Below are 15,537 nucleotides of genomic sequence, written 5' to 3'. Positions count from 1 at the left end.
ACGTGAAGTCTAACTTACCGGTAGGCAACAGCTACAGCCGGCTACGGAGGTCGTTCTGGCAGCTATTGTGGGTTGAAATCAAGACGAACACGTTATTAATCAATTTGTTATGATGAGAAAACAACCTTTGTTATATCGAGATAAAGAGATAATAAGTCTGTATAACAAGGAAACAACCTTTGTTATATCGAGATAAAGAGATAATAAGTCTGTATAACAAGGAAACAACCTTTGTTATATCGAGATAAAGAGATAATAAGTCTGTATAACAGGGAAACAACCTTTGTTATATCGAGATGAAGAGATGATAAGTCGTTATCACGAGATAAGAGTGCATAAGAAAAGAAGATAAATCCATGGCCGATCTCGGCTTCCGTCCTCTTGCTTCCACTGTTTGCACTTAAATATTTTTGTGACAGATTTAGATGTTGACTTTTGCTCGGTGATGACGGCTGTGACGAGGGCGTATAAGAGGGGCAGCGGTGTTGAGGGTTGAAGCCATTTGCGATATCCTAGAAAATCTCCCTCTTTTCTACAACCTGATGTCGGCAGGTGTGTTTATGAGAAAGACTTTTCGAGAACTCTGCTACTGATCCCTGCCCAGCAACACAAATGTTTTGCATGAATGTAACGTAAGCAGACAAAGTTTATGAAATATATTCATATCAACTCAACATGAAGAAAATACTTGCATTAATTGATGTACTGTACCTTTACGTAGAAACATTTTCTGAGAGTAAATAAAGATTGAATGAAAGATGCAGGCATTTTTTTTTAAAAAACACTGTTTTTATTGTTGGTTTAATGTGTCTAATGTATAATCCTTTACAGAGCACAAAACGTTTTGCTTTTCACATTTTGCTACAAGTTCACAATTTCTCCTCCTGTCACCTTTATCACTATTTACATTTTGAAAAGTTTTCTGAGGGACTTATTTGAATAAACTGGTCAGTGATCGTCTGATGCAGCGGGTCAAATACATGTGATGTTGTGTTTCTTTAAATCATGTCGCGTGTGTTTAGTAGAAGTTCAAGTACAATTCTTACTATGTCGTTTGCAAACCGCTCCAGGTCAAAAGTCTGTTTCCGGCGTTTAATTCTTGTCCATTTCTCGCAGGTTTATCAAAAAGGTGATAACAGTGTTGACTTTCCTCAGCCCACAAGTCCGTCTTACCTACAGCACCCTCATTCTACTTCTGCACTCTTCTCGCTCTGTACAAATCAAAGTAAAGCTGGGGAAATATTCAAATGTGTTTGCCATACAATTAAAGAAAGTGGTTCCTTGTGTATGTAAGGGAAACGTGTTTCTATAATCGACGTGATGCTGAAATTCTGACCAGTCCTCCAGAAGGTGTGTTTTCACGCGTCAGTCAGTGCCATTGGTGTACTGGGAAAGCTTATTCTCCAAGTCACAGATTCTCTTCTCCTGAGACAAAACTGTGGCCTTCAGATTCTGAATCTCCTCCAACAACCTCTCCAGCAACTGAGGCTGGACAGGAGAAGAGTGGAGGAAAGGAAACAAGGGGAACAGAAGGAGAAAGAAAAAAAGACAGTGACAGGGAAGGGGGAAATTAAGGGTAAAGAAAAAGAGGAAAAACAGGTCAAGGACAGCGAGCATCTAGGAAAAATAAACCAAAACAAAGAAGGGAGCTTTGGGGGGAAAAGTTGTAGGCAGGTACAAATAGAAGAGAGATAAACAGAAAGTGTCAAACAGAGATAAATGTTCTCATTCAGACTACGGGCTGCAAAACTCAATATTGAATTTATATTACGTGATTTATTAAATATAGCACAACAAACTTCATGAGACAACAGGTACCAGGAAGCTACACAACTTACCGGCAGACTGTTGGTTTCCAAAGTGGACATGCTGCGTCGGGTGGTGGGTCTGGAGTCCAGCACGTTCTTCTTCGCCACTTTGAGCTCTCGGCTCTTTGGCGGCACATAGCCGTCCCTCATGGACACCAGAATTGGATCTTCGTCGCGGCCGTCCAGCCACTCCTCGGGCTCCATGGCGGGCTCAGGACCCGCTGTGTCCGGGTACAGGTCGTCCTGGAAGAGGTCCGACTGTGCAAGAAGAGACGGAAGTGGTTTTGTTTTGTAGTCTTACTCAAAAATCTTTCTATTTCTCTGTTTTTGTCAAAGGGAAAGTGAAGGAGAGTTTCAAAGATATAAAAAAGGAAAAAAGTTCAATGAATACTTAAAGAACGTTAAATAGGTTAAAGTGCTTATCATGCATCAGGATATGTGGATCAGTGTCACGTCTGAATGTGAGAAGTTTAGTTCTTACAAAATACAAACTTAAAGTCGACTTTCTGAGACAACGTAAAACATTTTACTGCCTCAACAAAGTGCCTCGTGCAGATGAACTAGTGAAACAAAGACATTTTTTCTCTTTTAGCTCATAAACGCAGTGTAGTCGTCAGTATCAGGAGGTGGCGGCTGCATTCGTGGAGGCTGAAATTGAAAGAATAACGTATTGGCAGAGACCAGATGATCGGGCAGCTCGCTCCGCTGACTGGATTTGAGAGACCAGAGAATTGACTTTATTCTCCATATTTCAACTTTTTTCTTTAAGTGCATAATGAAAAGAAAAATAATTCTTCCTCTCATTTTTTTCCTCATCCCTGGCCCCGATACTCTTCTGTAACCTTCCACCAGTGTGAAAGTTTGATCCGTACTTACTTTTCTGGGCACTGTCATTGTGATGGGCTCACACTTCTTGTCAAGGAGCTTGAATAACCTGAGAGGACGATAAAGAGACGAGACAATTGTTAATAATCGATCATCGATCATCGTCAGTGTCGCGTGATGGATAATTCAAAGATAAAAAGTGTGTTTGTCCTCAAAACAGCTGGATCTGCGCTTCATATCCTGACCAATCAAACGATGCTGTGACGCTGTGTTCTGCTGCGATCACTGTCTCACCTCGCGATCTCACATTTGCTGACGTCCACGCCTCTCTTGGGCATGAAGCCCATCCCTCTCTGGGGCTCCTTACTGCTGAAGGTGCTGAGGTAGTGGACGTACGGCGGCTCATCTGTGATCTCAAAGTAACGGATGCTGCTGTCCCCCTTCACAAACACGCAAACACAGGAAACAACCGTGAAACACGTCAGAAACACACGTGACAGTGACGTTGTTAAGCCTGGAGATGTGATGAGATCTGCGAATATTCTGCAAACACGATTCGAGTCACTAAACCGGCGTGTCTGTACCTTTCCACAGAGGTAGACCATGTTTGCGTCTGCATCATAATATGGTAACAACACTCCATTACTGGTGTCCAGCTCCAAGAGCGCAATGGGTTCCTCGAAGTTCGTCTGAGGAGAGTTAAAAACAGTGGCGACAGCTCAGCAGTGTGCAGGTGTTGTTCTAAATCTTTAATATTCAAGGACAGCATGCGATATTTAAATAGTTTGTTACGGGGTCCCAGAGTCCGAGCTCTCTCTGGCTCATCCTGGTGAACCCTGTGGTGAAGATGTTTCCGTCTCGGGTGAAGATCGCTCTCATTGGCCGGATCCCCTCATGTGGAGCCAGACGTTCCTGTTGGTCAGCAGAGAAACAACAGCTAGTTCCTTAGATTCTTTTCTCCTGGGTAATAAATGTTTGAGAGCTCAGAAAGTGTCATTAGAATTCGTTATACGGTATATTTATTAGTATCTTCTACGCACTCACCGCAACCACCTCCCTCTTGCGGGGGTCACACACACGCAGGCGTCGGTCCTTACAGGTGGTGCAAAACAAGCTGCCGTTTCGGTTCCAGCTGATGCTGTAGATGAGGTCTGGATGGTCGTCCATGGAGATGAGGGGCTCACCTGTGCCCACGTTCCAGATGATGACCAGGTTATCACTGCCTGCAGGGAGAGCAGACGATGAACATGTGCAAGCTCACACTCACTCACTCAGTAACTCAGTCAAAAGACCAGAATGTGTGTGTGTGTGTGTGTGTGTGTGTGTGTGCGTGTGTGTGTGTGTGTGTGTGTGTGTGTGTCCTACCCGCAGTGAGTAGTATGTTGCGTGCGGTGGGGTGCCAGGTGACGATGCCGACACGTTTGGAGTGTCCCTCCAGGACCACGATGGGGTCGGTGACGGGGCGGGTCAGTATGTGATCTGGGATCTGCCACACCTGGAGAAGAGAGAGGTGAAGGAAACTCACAGCAGAAACTCTGACGTAACACAAGAAGTCGTTTCTGTCTTAGTACTGTTCTTATAGTACGTGTACTACAGTAGTTAAGTTTAATCTCCTGGTGACAAATGAGACTGCAGTTTGGTTTGTTTTTCTCGCCTTGTGTGTTGTGTGATGACTGTTCTCGGATGCTGTATCAGAGTATTTTTACCTCCTTCACTCCAGGCCCACATCCTTAATTTTTCCATTAAGCTCACAGACGGCCATGATTTACAGTGCAGCTGAGTCATTTTAAATTGGTTCCTAAATTTACCGGCAGTGATGCTCTGCAGCCGCCCGCTACTTTCCACACCTGCGTTCAACTCCATCACAGCTACTTAACAAACTCGTCCAACGAGTGGAAGAAGAAGCTGCTGCTCTAAAAACTGATTGAAAATATATCAGCACATTTCTCATTAATGTCACTAAATGTTCAAGCAGTTTGTTGGAATGTGGCCTTTTCAGTTACGTAAGCTGGTGATTGATTGATACACACACACACACACACACACACACACACACACACACACACACACACACACACACACACTGTAATGAGCCTTTTCAGATGACACAATGTGAAGAGAATGACATCACAGTTATGGCCTCTCTGCTCCACGCCGGTAACACGGCCAAAAACTGGACAGCTGCAACTGTCTGTCTGTGAGCTGGGCATCGACAACAACAACACACACACACACACACACACACACACACACAGACAAAGGCAAACACACAGCATCCGAGCAGCTGTTGCCATCAGAGAAGCTGCGATTCAATCATTCAATCGCACAAAGATTCCTGCGACGTCGCTGCGAACAAGTGTGGGCGAACGCGACAACTGTGCTCGGGAGCAGACACATGCTGAGTCAACAGACGTGTTGTCCTCACACAAACCAACGTGTGAGCGTGGACACATGCTGACACACGAGACACATCTGTGAACACACACGCTCATGTAAAATGTCACATATTTCATCTATTAGGCTGAGAAGATAAAATGAAATCATAAAATACAACAAGTTGTGTATTTATGCAGCTAAATTTTTGTTAAAACTGCTTAAAATGTGTTTGTTCCTGATCTTTGGATGTGAGGATTCTCTGATTCTGTCTGATTTATTTCACTGCAAACTGACAAACAGACACGTTTGAGACTGTGATGAACATTTTAAGTAATAACTAATCAGTTAATTGGGCAGGAAGATAACATCCAGGATCTGGATCACCACGCAGCCGTCACAGTTAAGCAGCTCCTCGTTTCCTGCTTCATGTCGTGTCTCGTCACTGTCACCGTCTCTTCTACTGATACTTTCTTCAGTAACATCATTTAATGTTCAACTCTTGTGCTTATAAAGGCAGGAAGATGATGGAAGATTAAAAATTTAATTAATAAAGGACCATTATATATATATAGCAAGTTCCAAGATGCCATCCAGGTTATAGTTATTATTATTATCATTATTAGTTTTTATTAACAACATTGCTAGAGAGCTACAAACTTCATGTGACCTTCAGATTAGCCCAAGTACAGTACGCAGAGAGCTTCATGGAATGGGTTTCCATGGCCGAGCAGCTGCAGCCAAGCCACACATCACCAAGTGCAATGCAAGGCGTCGGATGCAATGGTGTAAAGCACGCCGTCACTGGCCTCTAGAGCAGTGGAGACGCGTTCTCTGGAGTGATGAATCACGCTTTTCCATCTGGCAATCTGATGGACGAGTCTGGGTTTGGAGGTTGCCAGGAGAACGGTACATTTCAGATTGCATTGTACCAACTGTGAAATTTGGTGGAGGAGGAATTATGGTATGGGGTTGTTTTTCAGGAGCTGGGCTTGGCCCCTTAGTTCCAGTGAAAGGAACATTGAATGCTTCAGGATACCAAAACATTTTGGACAATTCCATGCTCCCAACCTTGTGGGAACAGTTTGGAGCGGGCCCCTTCCTCTTCCAACATGACTGTGCACCAGTGCACAAAGCAAGGTTATGTCCAGTGACAATAGTTCAACCATCTGTATTCACGTCCTGCAGTCGAGGCGTCACAGTGACCTCTGCTGACTGACCTCAGTCATGAGTCAACAATACAGTTTGTTTAAAGGTGCAGTATGTAGATTTAGGGATGAAATCTTTAAAAAGGGGAGAAAAAATCTGCACTGACAGATTTTTTTCTGCCTAAACAAACTGTACAAACTTTCTCTGTTTTCATGACTGAATTAAAAAAAAAAACTTGACCTTAAAGAAAAACACAGTTTCATACTTTTCTGCTTTGTTTATATGTGGCGGACCCTGCCACCATGACACGATGCTCTTGACCTTATTTTCTCAGCTTGTTTATTCGCTTATGGAAAAAATAAATATTTCTGACTTTGAATTATTACCTTAAGTTGGAGGTTAGAGTTTGTTCTGCCACATCTGCATCTATTAAAACATTTTAAATATTAATTTCCCACCATATTTAAATTCAGGCCACACTGTCACCATTTTGTACTTAAAGGAACCGCAGACAGATTTATGATCACCACAGACTGATGATGATTATTAAAACTTTTCTCCACATCCTGTGTGAGAGCATCATATCGTCCATGTGCAGCCTCCAGGACGGCCTGAGATGTTTTGACAGAAGGACACTGAATGCATGTCACAACACTTAAAGGGGCTCTTTGGAGCAATTTGTAGCAATTACCATGTATTTATCAGTCTTTTATTAGCTATAGTGAACGGACTGTTGTCTATACAAGCCTGTGAAAGTTGTTTAATGCCGCTGGACTGTAGATTTCTTTTAGAAGGACTCTGGATGTGACTGTATGTCTGTTAACTTAGTCTGACGCAGAAGTTACGCAGAGCTACGTATCACTGAGCAGAGACAAGAGAGTCTGGGGAACACGTCATGCTGTAGAAACAAAATTAAACATCCGACTGCGCCAAACATTTCCACTTTCTCACACACACACACACACACAGGGACAAGTTGGAACTGCATTACAATGACGAGGCCGAGCAGACTGATGAAGAGACGGAGGTGAGGCGGAACAGGTGGGTGGACAGTGAGACACACAGACAAGACAGGTAGACACAGCAGAACCTCGTCTGAATCACTTCATCCGTCCAATGAGCAGGCAGACGTGATGAAGGCTCGGGCTGTGACGACCTCCATGACTGCTGTCTGAGTCACCCGACAACAAACTCCTCCACATGCATTTGCAACTTCTCTCTCCCACTCACATCTTTTTGTCTACACACACGCTCAGATACGTATATGGTATATAATCAAACACACACACACACACACACACACACTCTCATTACCATTGCGGTACAGTCCTCTGAGCAGCTGGCCAGGATGTTGTCGTCATGAGGACACCAGTCGATATCGAGGACCGGCCCGGAGTGGCCGACCACCAGCGGGTAGTTTTTGTCCACACGACCTGTCTGCAACACACGGCAGCAGCGACGCACAGTTAGGACGTAGAAAACAGAGTTAAGCGTGCAATCAAACATATTGTGTTTCAAAACAGAAGTGTTACAGCACCCTTTATGCAACTACGTGTTTCACAAAGCGATGAACAACGGAGCCTTTCATGGACGCCACTTTCATACGCAATCATGATACTGTCACCTGGTAACAATGAACCTGTTGTGTTTTTGAAGCGTTCACAACTTTCCCAGCTTGTTGTTGCTCTCGTCGCAACTTGTATCAAACATGTGAGCAAAATCACAATTATTCTGTTTCATTTTTGTTTTTACACAGTGCGCCAACTTTTTTTTTTTTTGGCGTCAGGGATGTTGATTAAAAGCAACTTCATCCTGAAGTTTTATTCCAGTGTGAAACCGGTCCAAGCAGTGGTCGACAAAACAACCTCGGCCTGAAGTTCATTTAATCTGAGTGTTTTAAGGACTTGTCGTGCAAATGGACCAGCCACTGCTTCCAAGATCAAGAATTCAGATTCAAACTAAATATTCAAGCAAAAATGAACGACACAAAGTTAAAGAGTGATATCACAAGAACCATCCAAACGCCTTCTGCTGATGAAGACGATGGGACACGATCAAAAAAAAAAAAAAAAAATGGAACCTGTGGTGAGATTATTGGCCCAAACTACAGCTTGACTGTTGAAAGAACAATCCTATCAGTGTGTTGCGTGGCAAGACGTTGTTGTTTGACCCACACTGACCCTCCACTTCTTGTTCCCCCTTTTAAAGTGAGACTGTTTTTGGGAACCCTGAAGAAGTTGCCCACTTTGGCCACTTGGCAATCCAGCCTCAGAAGCCTTTTAGTTCAGTATAGTGAGACAGATACCAGCGTGAATGTTCTGGTTGGCTCGAGTCTAGAAGAGTCTGCTCAGCTTCATGGAGGACTTCCAGGAAACAACAGACATTTAAATATGACACGGACTAAAATCATCACGCTCCTTCTAGGTTATTCCATGTTTCCCTGTTCTAACCATGTGAACATGTGTATCACCTTTTGAGATATCACTCCCTCCACACACACACACACACACACACACCCCTAGAGAGGTGTATTTATAGCTGAGTGACGAGGCGTTGAAAGGGGAGTTTTTCTTGTGGCCTGTTGGGGACCCGGAGGGGGGAGATGGAGGATGGAGAGCACGTTGGCGAGTATTAATAGCACGTCTGTGACTCCGGCACATAATCACATCCATTTCCCCGAGTCTCCAAAACACTCTGCGCTGCTCATCCAGCTCCTCTTCAGTAATTACAGCTGCTGACACGCTGATGAATCTGAGCGGAGATGACCTCGTTACAGTCATGACATTTCTACATTTTAAGTCTTCAGCTCAGAAAATGAAAGATTGTTTATTGCCCTCGTTATTGTCCCATAACAAATGCTCCAATAATTCAATTAAGTTTTACTATTTTTCCAACTCATTTCGAATTTATGAAACGTATGAAACCTGCTGAGCTGAAGGCGTCTCACAGTTTAACTAAAATGCAGCAGATGAGGCTGATTACAGCAGCTGCAGCGACATATTACGCTAATTTTCAGGTTCATAACTTTGCTCAGGGTTACTGCTAGATCAGGTTTAGCTACTGTCTCTTTAAGCTCCGCCCTCCTGAATATCCAGTCACCTCTGATTGGTCAGCTCACACAAACCTGAGCCAGCTGTGCTAAATCAATGTTGGCGTGCCAAAGTAGCCACTAGGAATAAATTATGTGACTGTGTGACATGGTGATGTAGTGTGATGTCACAAAGTCCCATAATTAAAGGCGGGACTATTGACGAGGCGTTTAAGGAACAGTGTTCTCTGTGGGAAAGAAGAGCTTCTCTCAACCGTAAACATCAATAAAATATAATGAACAACAAAATGAATTGATTTCACTTAGAAAGACCTGATTAGCAGCTTTAGATTTGTCTTTCTGATGTTTATTTTAAGGCGATGTTGTTATCCTCACGAGGCTCCACACCAAAACGTCATATCTGTCTCAACCTGTTGCTTTTTCTGTCACTGTATGTCTGCTTTAGCAATCATGGAGTCCTCCCCCCCCCCAAGTCTTACTGAATATATACCCTCTGCTGTTAGAAGGAAGAACACACTCGAATCAAACTGTTATATTAAGTTTCGTTTCTTCTGCAACAACAGCCTTAAAACTGCACCATCACACTGCTGATACCATGACTTGGCACTGTTTTCTGAATTACATTAACCTTTTCAGCCCGTCCTCAGAGGATTTGACCCCAAGCTGTCTGCCAAAGTCTTTGGCCGTCCTTTTCCTCACCCTCACCACTACAGCCTGCTGATTCTTTCACACATCATCAATTGTGTTAAAGCTGCTTGTAGCTAAACATCACACAGCATTTAGTCACTGAGACGAACTTTTAAACAGGGCTGATGTTTAGTTAAGAAATCTAAAGCCACCTCGTAAACACTGAGGTAGAAAACTTTCCAAGCTGTCCATTTACATCAACGAACTATGAGCAAACTATTTTTACTCGTCTGTCTTTTCTCCCTCTTTCCCTGTAAACTTCTACATCTCTTATTCTTTCTCCTTGTTGCCTCTGATGCCTGATAACGTAAGGGATGGGCAAACCATTTATAAAATCAGCATTTGGTCTCATCATCAGTGGCAGTTTGACTCGAACACTTAAACTTATAGACACTCTGTTGTGTTTCCACTCGGTGGCCTAACTGACCTTAGAGATGGGCAGGACCAGGAACGCTCCTCCGCCGCTGGACTCAACGATCACCGCCAGGAACTTTGGGTTGACGGCGCAGAAGGAGCTGTCCCACGTCACCTTGGAGACCCGGATGTCATCGTAACCCTGCTCCGCCTTGACGTTCTGGCCAAAGACGTGGCGAAACTTGCTCTGCCGCACGATGCTGCGACTCATGGCTGAGGCGAGGAAAAATAGATCAGGGAACAAAGAGAGGCGAGAGGATGAGAAGTGGTAAAAAAAAAAAAAGTTGGGAAAGGATGGTCAAGAAACAAAAACGACTAGAAACGAGAAAAAAACAACCTAACGAGTGTCTGAGACAACAAAACTGAACTGTCTCCTTCACTGAACAGTCTGCCGTTGTCTCTGTCACTGAGGCAGATTGTTGAACAGTGTTTCTGAATGTTTTCATCTGTTGCTTAGAGCTGATTTCTCCTGTGTTTTCTGTCATCGGTCTCCAAGTTTGAAGATGAATCAGCAGCTCTGTGGCGCTTTCAAGCACTTTATTTATTGAAAAAGACAGCACAGTTTGGTCTTGTTTGATATTTTCTTCAATCAGGCAGAAAGCTACATAGAACAGATAAAAGATTCTGTCTGACATGCTGGCAAGGACTGGACTTCTTATGTTTTTTTACTGACTGTCCGTTCACGCTTCATATCTATCAATGAAAACTTTTTTTAGTTTACTCTACTTATTGTAAGCGATGGGGTCAAAGTCAGAGTTTTCTGTTTTTCTTCTGTGCTCTTTCAATTAAACGTGTGATGTCATCTACTTTCATGGACCAATCAGAAATCGTGGGACAGCCGATGACACGTTACCATCACTATCAATCGACTCTGATCAAACCACACCAGCACAGGGTGTCAAAAGGTCCAATACAAATACATTTTTGTTTAAAACATTGAAAAACTAAATAAATTATAAACAGGATGTGAAGAAATAACAATTTTGATGTTATGTCAAAGATATCTATGTATTCTGTCGCAGTTAGCATGCTAACAAGCTAGCCACAGCCCAGCCTGTCTCATAATACCACTTTGGGGTCCATCAGTATAGCTCAGACCTCCGGAGGTGGGCACTGACTCGTGCCCGACCGCGGTCGTGTTTCCCTGGATGAACGCACGTTGTCTTTGTCGTGCCAGGAAGTGAGAGTTGTTGTAAATCACCTCCATACTGTCATCAAACTTGCCTCTGTCGTTCTCAGGGGCTGTGATTAGTTCCAGTCCGGTTCGTTGGCACCAAAGACCGCCAACACTCCACCATTGCTCCGATCTCCCAGTCTAGACCGCTAGCTCCACAGCTAACTAAGCTAACTAGCTAACAGCAGTTACAGTTAGCAGCAGTTAGCGTTTACTCTGCTGTTATGCTGCCCTCTGCTGGTTGGGAGTATAAATTTGAAAAGTGGCTTATTCTTACATATTGGACCTTTAACTCTTACAAAATAACACCTAAAGATTGCATTATTTAAACATGATTCTGCCTATTTTATGCTGTTTCTTAGTTCGCTGTTGTCCAAATTTAAGTGGCTTTAAAAATCCATCATCTTTTCGCTGATTAATGAACTCTGTAATGTGTTTTTAGGCTGTTTGTTGACTGACATTTCGCTGTTCAGCGGCTGTCCCAGGCCGTAATCCTCCCAAACACAGGAGATATTCTATAACAGTGCCTGCCATCAGTGCAGATATTAATAGTTGATTGTCCCACCGAACGCTATGTGACGGCCAAACATCAAAGACGAACACTAAGACGCAGAGAGCAGATAAAAGCCTGGGAGAACTTAATACATGACAGACACGATCCCAGAGTGTAGCGCAGCGGTTACATTCAGTCACATCCATGTGATACAGCCCCTGTGAGAATATGTAGTTTGAAACTCATCTAACATACACTCTCAGAATGTGCCGGCTTACATAAGGCAAAAACTAAAAACCCACATCTAGAAGTAGGCCTGCAGCAGTCCCTGAAGACGCCTGATGAATGCGGCAGAGTTCGTCCTCTTGTTTAGCGGATGATCGTGAACTCAAACCGTCATCGCTCTCACACAAGGAATATTCTACATATAAACCCCAAAACTGGACGTGACGACTGTGGGATACACGACTCAACCAGGCTGATGAGAGGACAGAAGCTCCGGCGTCGTTCCTGGAAGCTCTCCGTTATCAAGAGATTTACATTCCAGTGGCCACTTCAGGAGGGACAGCTGCGGGGCATTTCAGGGCAAAGGCAATATCACACATACGATATATTCTTATTTTGCTGCTGTGTCAGAGATGGTTTGACAGTATTATTAAACTTATTAAATGTTTTTCCATCTTAGGAGTCGAGACAACAGACAGACGTCTATTAAAGTCTTTTAGAGCCTTCATATTTTTCATTTTCCACGCCTTACCATCTGATTTGAGCATGAAAACACCTTGATCATGGGTGGTTTTTAAAGGATAAGTTCACCCAAATAAGTATAAGTTTCCATCTACTACCATAAGTCTCCATCTACTTCAGTTGTTTAGGAAAGTGCTGCAATGCTGTTTTGTTAGCTAGTTAGCTAAATTAGCAGTGCAGTTAGCCGGAACTACCAGGGGAGTGTTGGTGTTTACACCACCACGGGAGGTTTGGACCGAGGTTTTCCGACACAGGGCTGGTTCAGTAAGATACCTCAGTAACACAGCACAAAGACGTCTTTAACATACCGTAAACGGTCGTGTCGTCTCATTCTCTTGATCATTTTGGTTAATATCTATATTCAAACTGCACCTTTTCAATTCAAACATGAATTGTTTACTATATAAAAAAGCTGCCTCGTTGAAATGGAATATGGGAGATTTGAACAGAGAAGATCTCTGAGAAAAAGTACATTTTGGGAAACAATATTAATGAGTAAATATTAAACTTTTGCATAACTGAATAAACATTTGAAGCTAGGAGGGTGGCAGGGTCCGCCACCTGTAAACACATTAAAACAAGATGAAACTGTTTATTTGGTTGAGAGTTTGTTTGTTGTTTTTTTTAATTCTTTTTTTGTTTGTTTGGGCATAAAACATAAAAATACAAATCAGTCAGTGAAGATTTTTTTCTCTCTTCTGATTAAATTGTCTTCCCCAAAACTACAGAGTGCACCTTTAAATAAGTGAAACGCTGACAGAATCTCGGGCGTGCTCCTCTGGTTCTGCCTCAGGTTAATGAGAAAGCCCTCCTCTGTGGCGCATGGCGCGGCTCTGGAGAGTCGAGACAGAGCGAAAGAATGACACTGCCACTTTCCTAATATAGACATGACAAACTGCGCTGTCCCACCCGGGCCGGCCGCTCCGCCCACCCGGGGCCCGGATCCTAAATAGTCCCAGAATGAAGGCGACGCACTTCTGTGGCGCTTCACCGCTAATGAATGTAAATGTAACCGGCCAGTGCGCACGGCCCCGAACAAACACACATAAACCCGGACAAACACGGGGACATGGGCTGAGAGGGGGGCGCAGAGGGGGTGTGAGGGAGGAAGGAGGGGAGGGAGCGAACAATGTGCAACGTGCTTTTATAAGTAGCCCACAGTTGCCATGCACGACTCAAGAAAAGTGCACAATCACACTGGCTGTACCGACTGGCTCTCCAAAGGTGAGGACGCGCTCGCTGCTCTCCAGCAGTGCAGCAGCAGAGCTGACGCACCTCTCACCTCACTGCAGCACCGACACTGACACACATATTAGGACAGACGGTCCAGCAGACGGCTCACCTCAGGTTTTGGGGAGACCCCTCTTCCCTGGACAGCTCTCACGGTGTCTGTTGGATGTCCTCCGCCTCCTGCTCCTCCTCCCTCTGCTGCTTTTATTCCTTATTAAATGATACTCCCCGTGGTGCGTTTTGCTGGAGTCGGTGCGGACTTTGCTGAGGAGACGCACTGGACAACTGCGTGACGCTCCTCGGCAGGAAAAGAGAGAGGGGGAGAGTAGCGGGACAGTGCAGGGAGAGAGGAGGGTGTGGGTGGGTGGGTGGGTGGGTGTAGGGTGAGGGCCGTCTATTTTGGAACAAGCTCTGTCAGTGCAGGGAAACGTGACGCGCGCCGGGCACTGAGGGCCGGCGCGTCCCCGGGGGTCGGTGCCACAACTGGTGGACTTCTAACAGAGGAGCTGTGGCTAAAGCATTGTGGGATATTAGACAGGTAAATAAAACCACACACACACACACACACACACACACACACACACACACACACACACACACACACACACACACACACACACACACACACACACACCGGTGAGCCTGGTGCTGCGTTCAAGGGCTCCACTTTAGCTGAAGGTGGAGATTTCTGATATGCAACCACAGTTTGTTTGTGTGTCAGATGGAGGGAGCTCACTGGTTTGTAGAGCAGGTTGGAAACAAACATGAGCATGAGTCAAGATTTAATTTTAAAAAATGTCTCTGCAGCAACATATCAGAACACAAGTGGATGTTACAATCCGACATGTGAACTTAAAGGTGCAGTATGTAGTTGTGGGGACGAGATTTTAAACCAGAAGAGAAAGATCTTAATTTATTCTATGACTTACACACAAACTCTCTACACTTTCATGACCAAATAAACAATCTGACTTTAAAGAACACGGTCTCATGCTGTTCTAAATATGTGGCGGACCCTGCCACATTTTTAGCTTCAAAGGGTGTGAAAAAAAACAGCGTCTTTATTCAGTTACGGAAAAAATGACTAAATCTGAGTTTTTCTTTTCCAAAACTACATAGTGTCCCTTTAAGGACAGTATTTAGGTAAATGTTACATCGCACCACTGCACATCTATCACCTGTTGTTGTGCTGGATTCTCACCGTGTTACTGGAGAGCTTGGTATTAGTCGTACACCTTGGATTTAACACACTGAACATACCTGGATACCTGAACTGGAGTCATTCTGTGTTCATCACTGTCGCTCACAGAACAGATCTTTGTAAAGTCGTCATGTTTCCTGCTGCTGGGAGCAAAAAGAACAGAAAATCAGAGGAACGACAGGTCAACATTTTTACTGCACTCACCGTGTTTTACACTCCGTGTGTGTGTGTGTTGAACTGAAGATTCAGACTTACCAGCAGTGACAGGAGAACAGAATACCAACATGTCGTATAATATGTTGAAAAATCTGTGTATCAACAAGTAATCATCAAGTGTTCCGGCAAAATACTCAATCAAAAAATCTGTATTTAAAAATTGTTGAAAAA

General features: G+C 44.0%; 1 protein-coding gene across 1 annotated transcript; it reads right to left on the bottom strand.

Annotated features, from left to right (window-relative positions):
- Positions 1-59: 59 nt before the first annotated feature.
- coro6 (coronin 6) lies at positions 60-14,310 on the bottom strand. Its single transcript, XM_037120561.1, has 12 exons — positions 14,062-14,310; positions 10,319-10,518; positions 7,470-7,592; positions 3,999-4,128; positions 3,678-3,856; positions 3,426-3,545; positions 3,218-3,322; positions 2,928-3,073; positions 2,685-2,742; positions 1,839-2,066; positions 178-1,488; positions 60-125 (listed from the first exon to the last, which is right to left on the bottom strand). Exons 2-11 carry the CDS (start codon positions 10,514-10,516, stop codon positions 1,366-1,368), a joined length of 1,410 nt encoding a protein of 469 aa, XP_036976456.1. The 5' UTR covers positions 10,517-10,518; positions 14,062-14,310; the 3' UTR covers positions 60-125; positions 178-1,365.
- Between the last annotated feature and the right edge of the window lie 1,227 nt (positions 14,311-15,537).

Source organism: Acanthopagrus latus, chromosome 13 (assembly GCF_904848185.1).
Source record: "Acanthopagrus latus isolate v.2019 chromosome 13, fAcaLat1.1, whole genome shotgun sequence".
Classification (NCBI taxonomy): Eukaryota; Metazoa; Chordata; class Actinopteri; order Spariformes; family Sparidae; genus Acanthopagrus; species Acanthopagrus latus.
The sequence above is the reverse complement of the archived record's forward strand: the minus strand, read 5'-3'. Positions and strand labels throughout refer to the sequence as shown.

What these genes read in the sequence shown, in the direction of transcription:
- coro6 (XM_037120561.1), bottom strand. Translation starts at nt 10,516, where the DNA reads ATGAGTCGCAGCATCGTGCGGCAGAGCAAGTTTCGCCACGTCTTTGGC. An exon ending in CAGAGGACTGTACCGCAATG is followed by an intron (nt 4,129 to 7,469) that starts GTAATGAGAGTG and finishes TCTCTTCTCCAG; the next exon opens with GTGTGGCAGATCCCAGATCA. An exon ending in TGGTCTACCTCTGTGGAAAG is followed by an intron (nt 3,074 to 3,217) that starts GTACAGACACGC and finishes GTGTTTGTGAAG; the next exon opens with GGGGACAGCAGCATCCGTTA.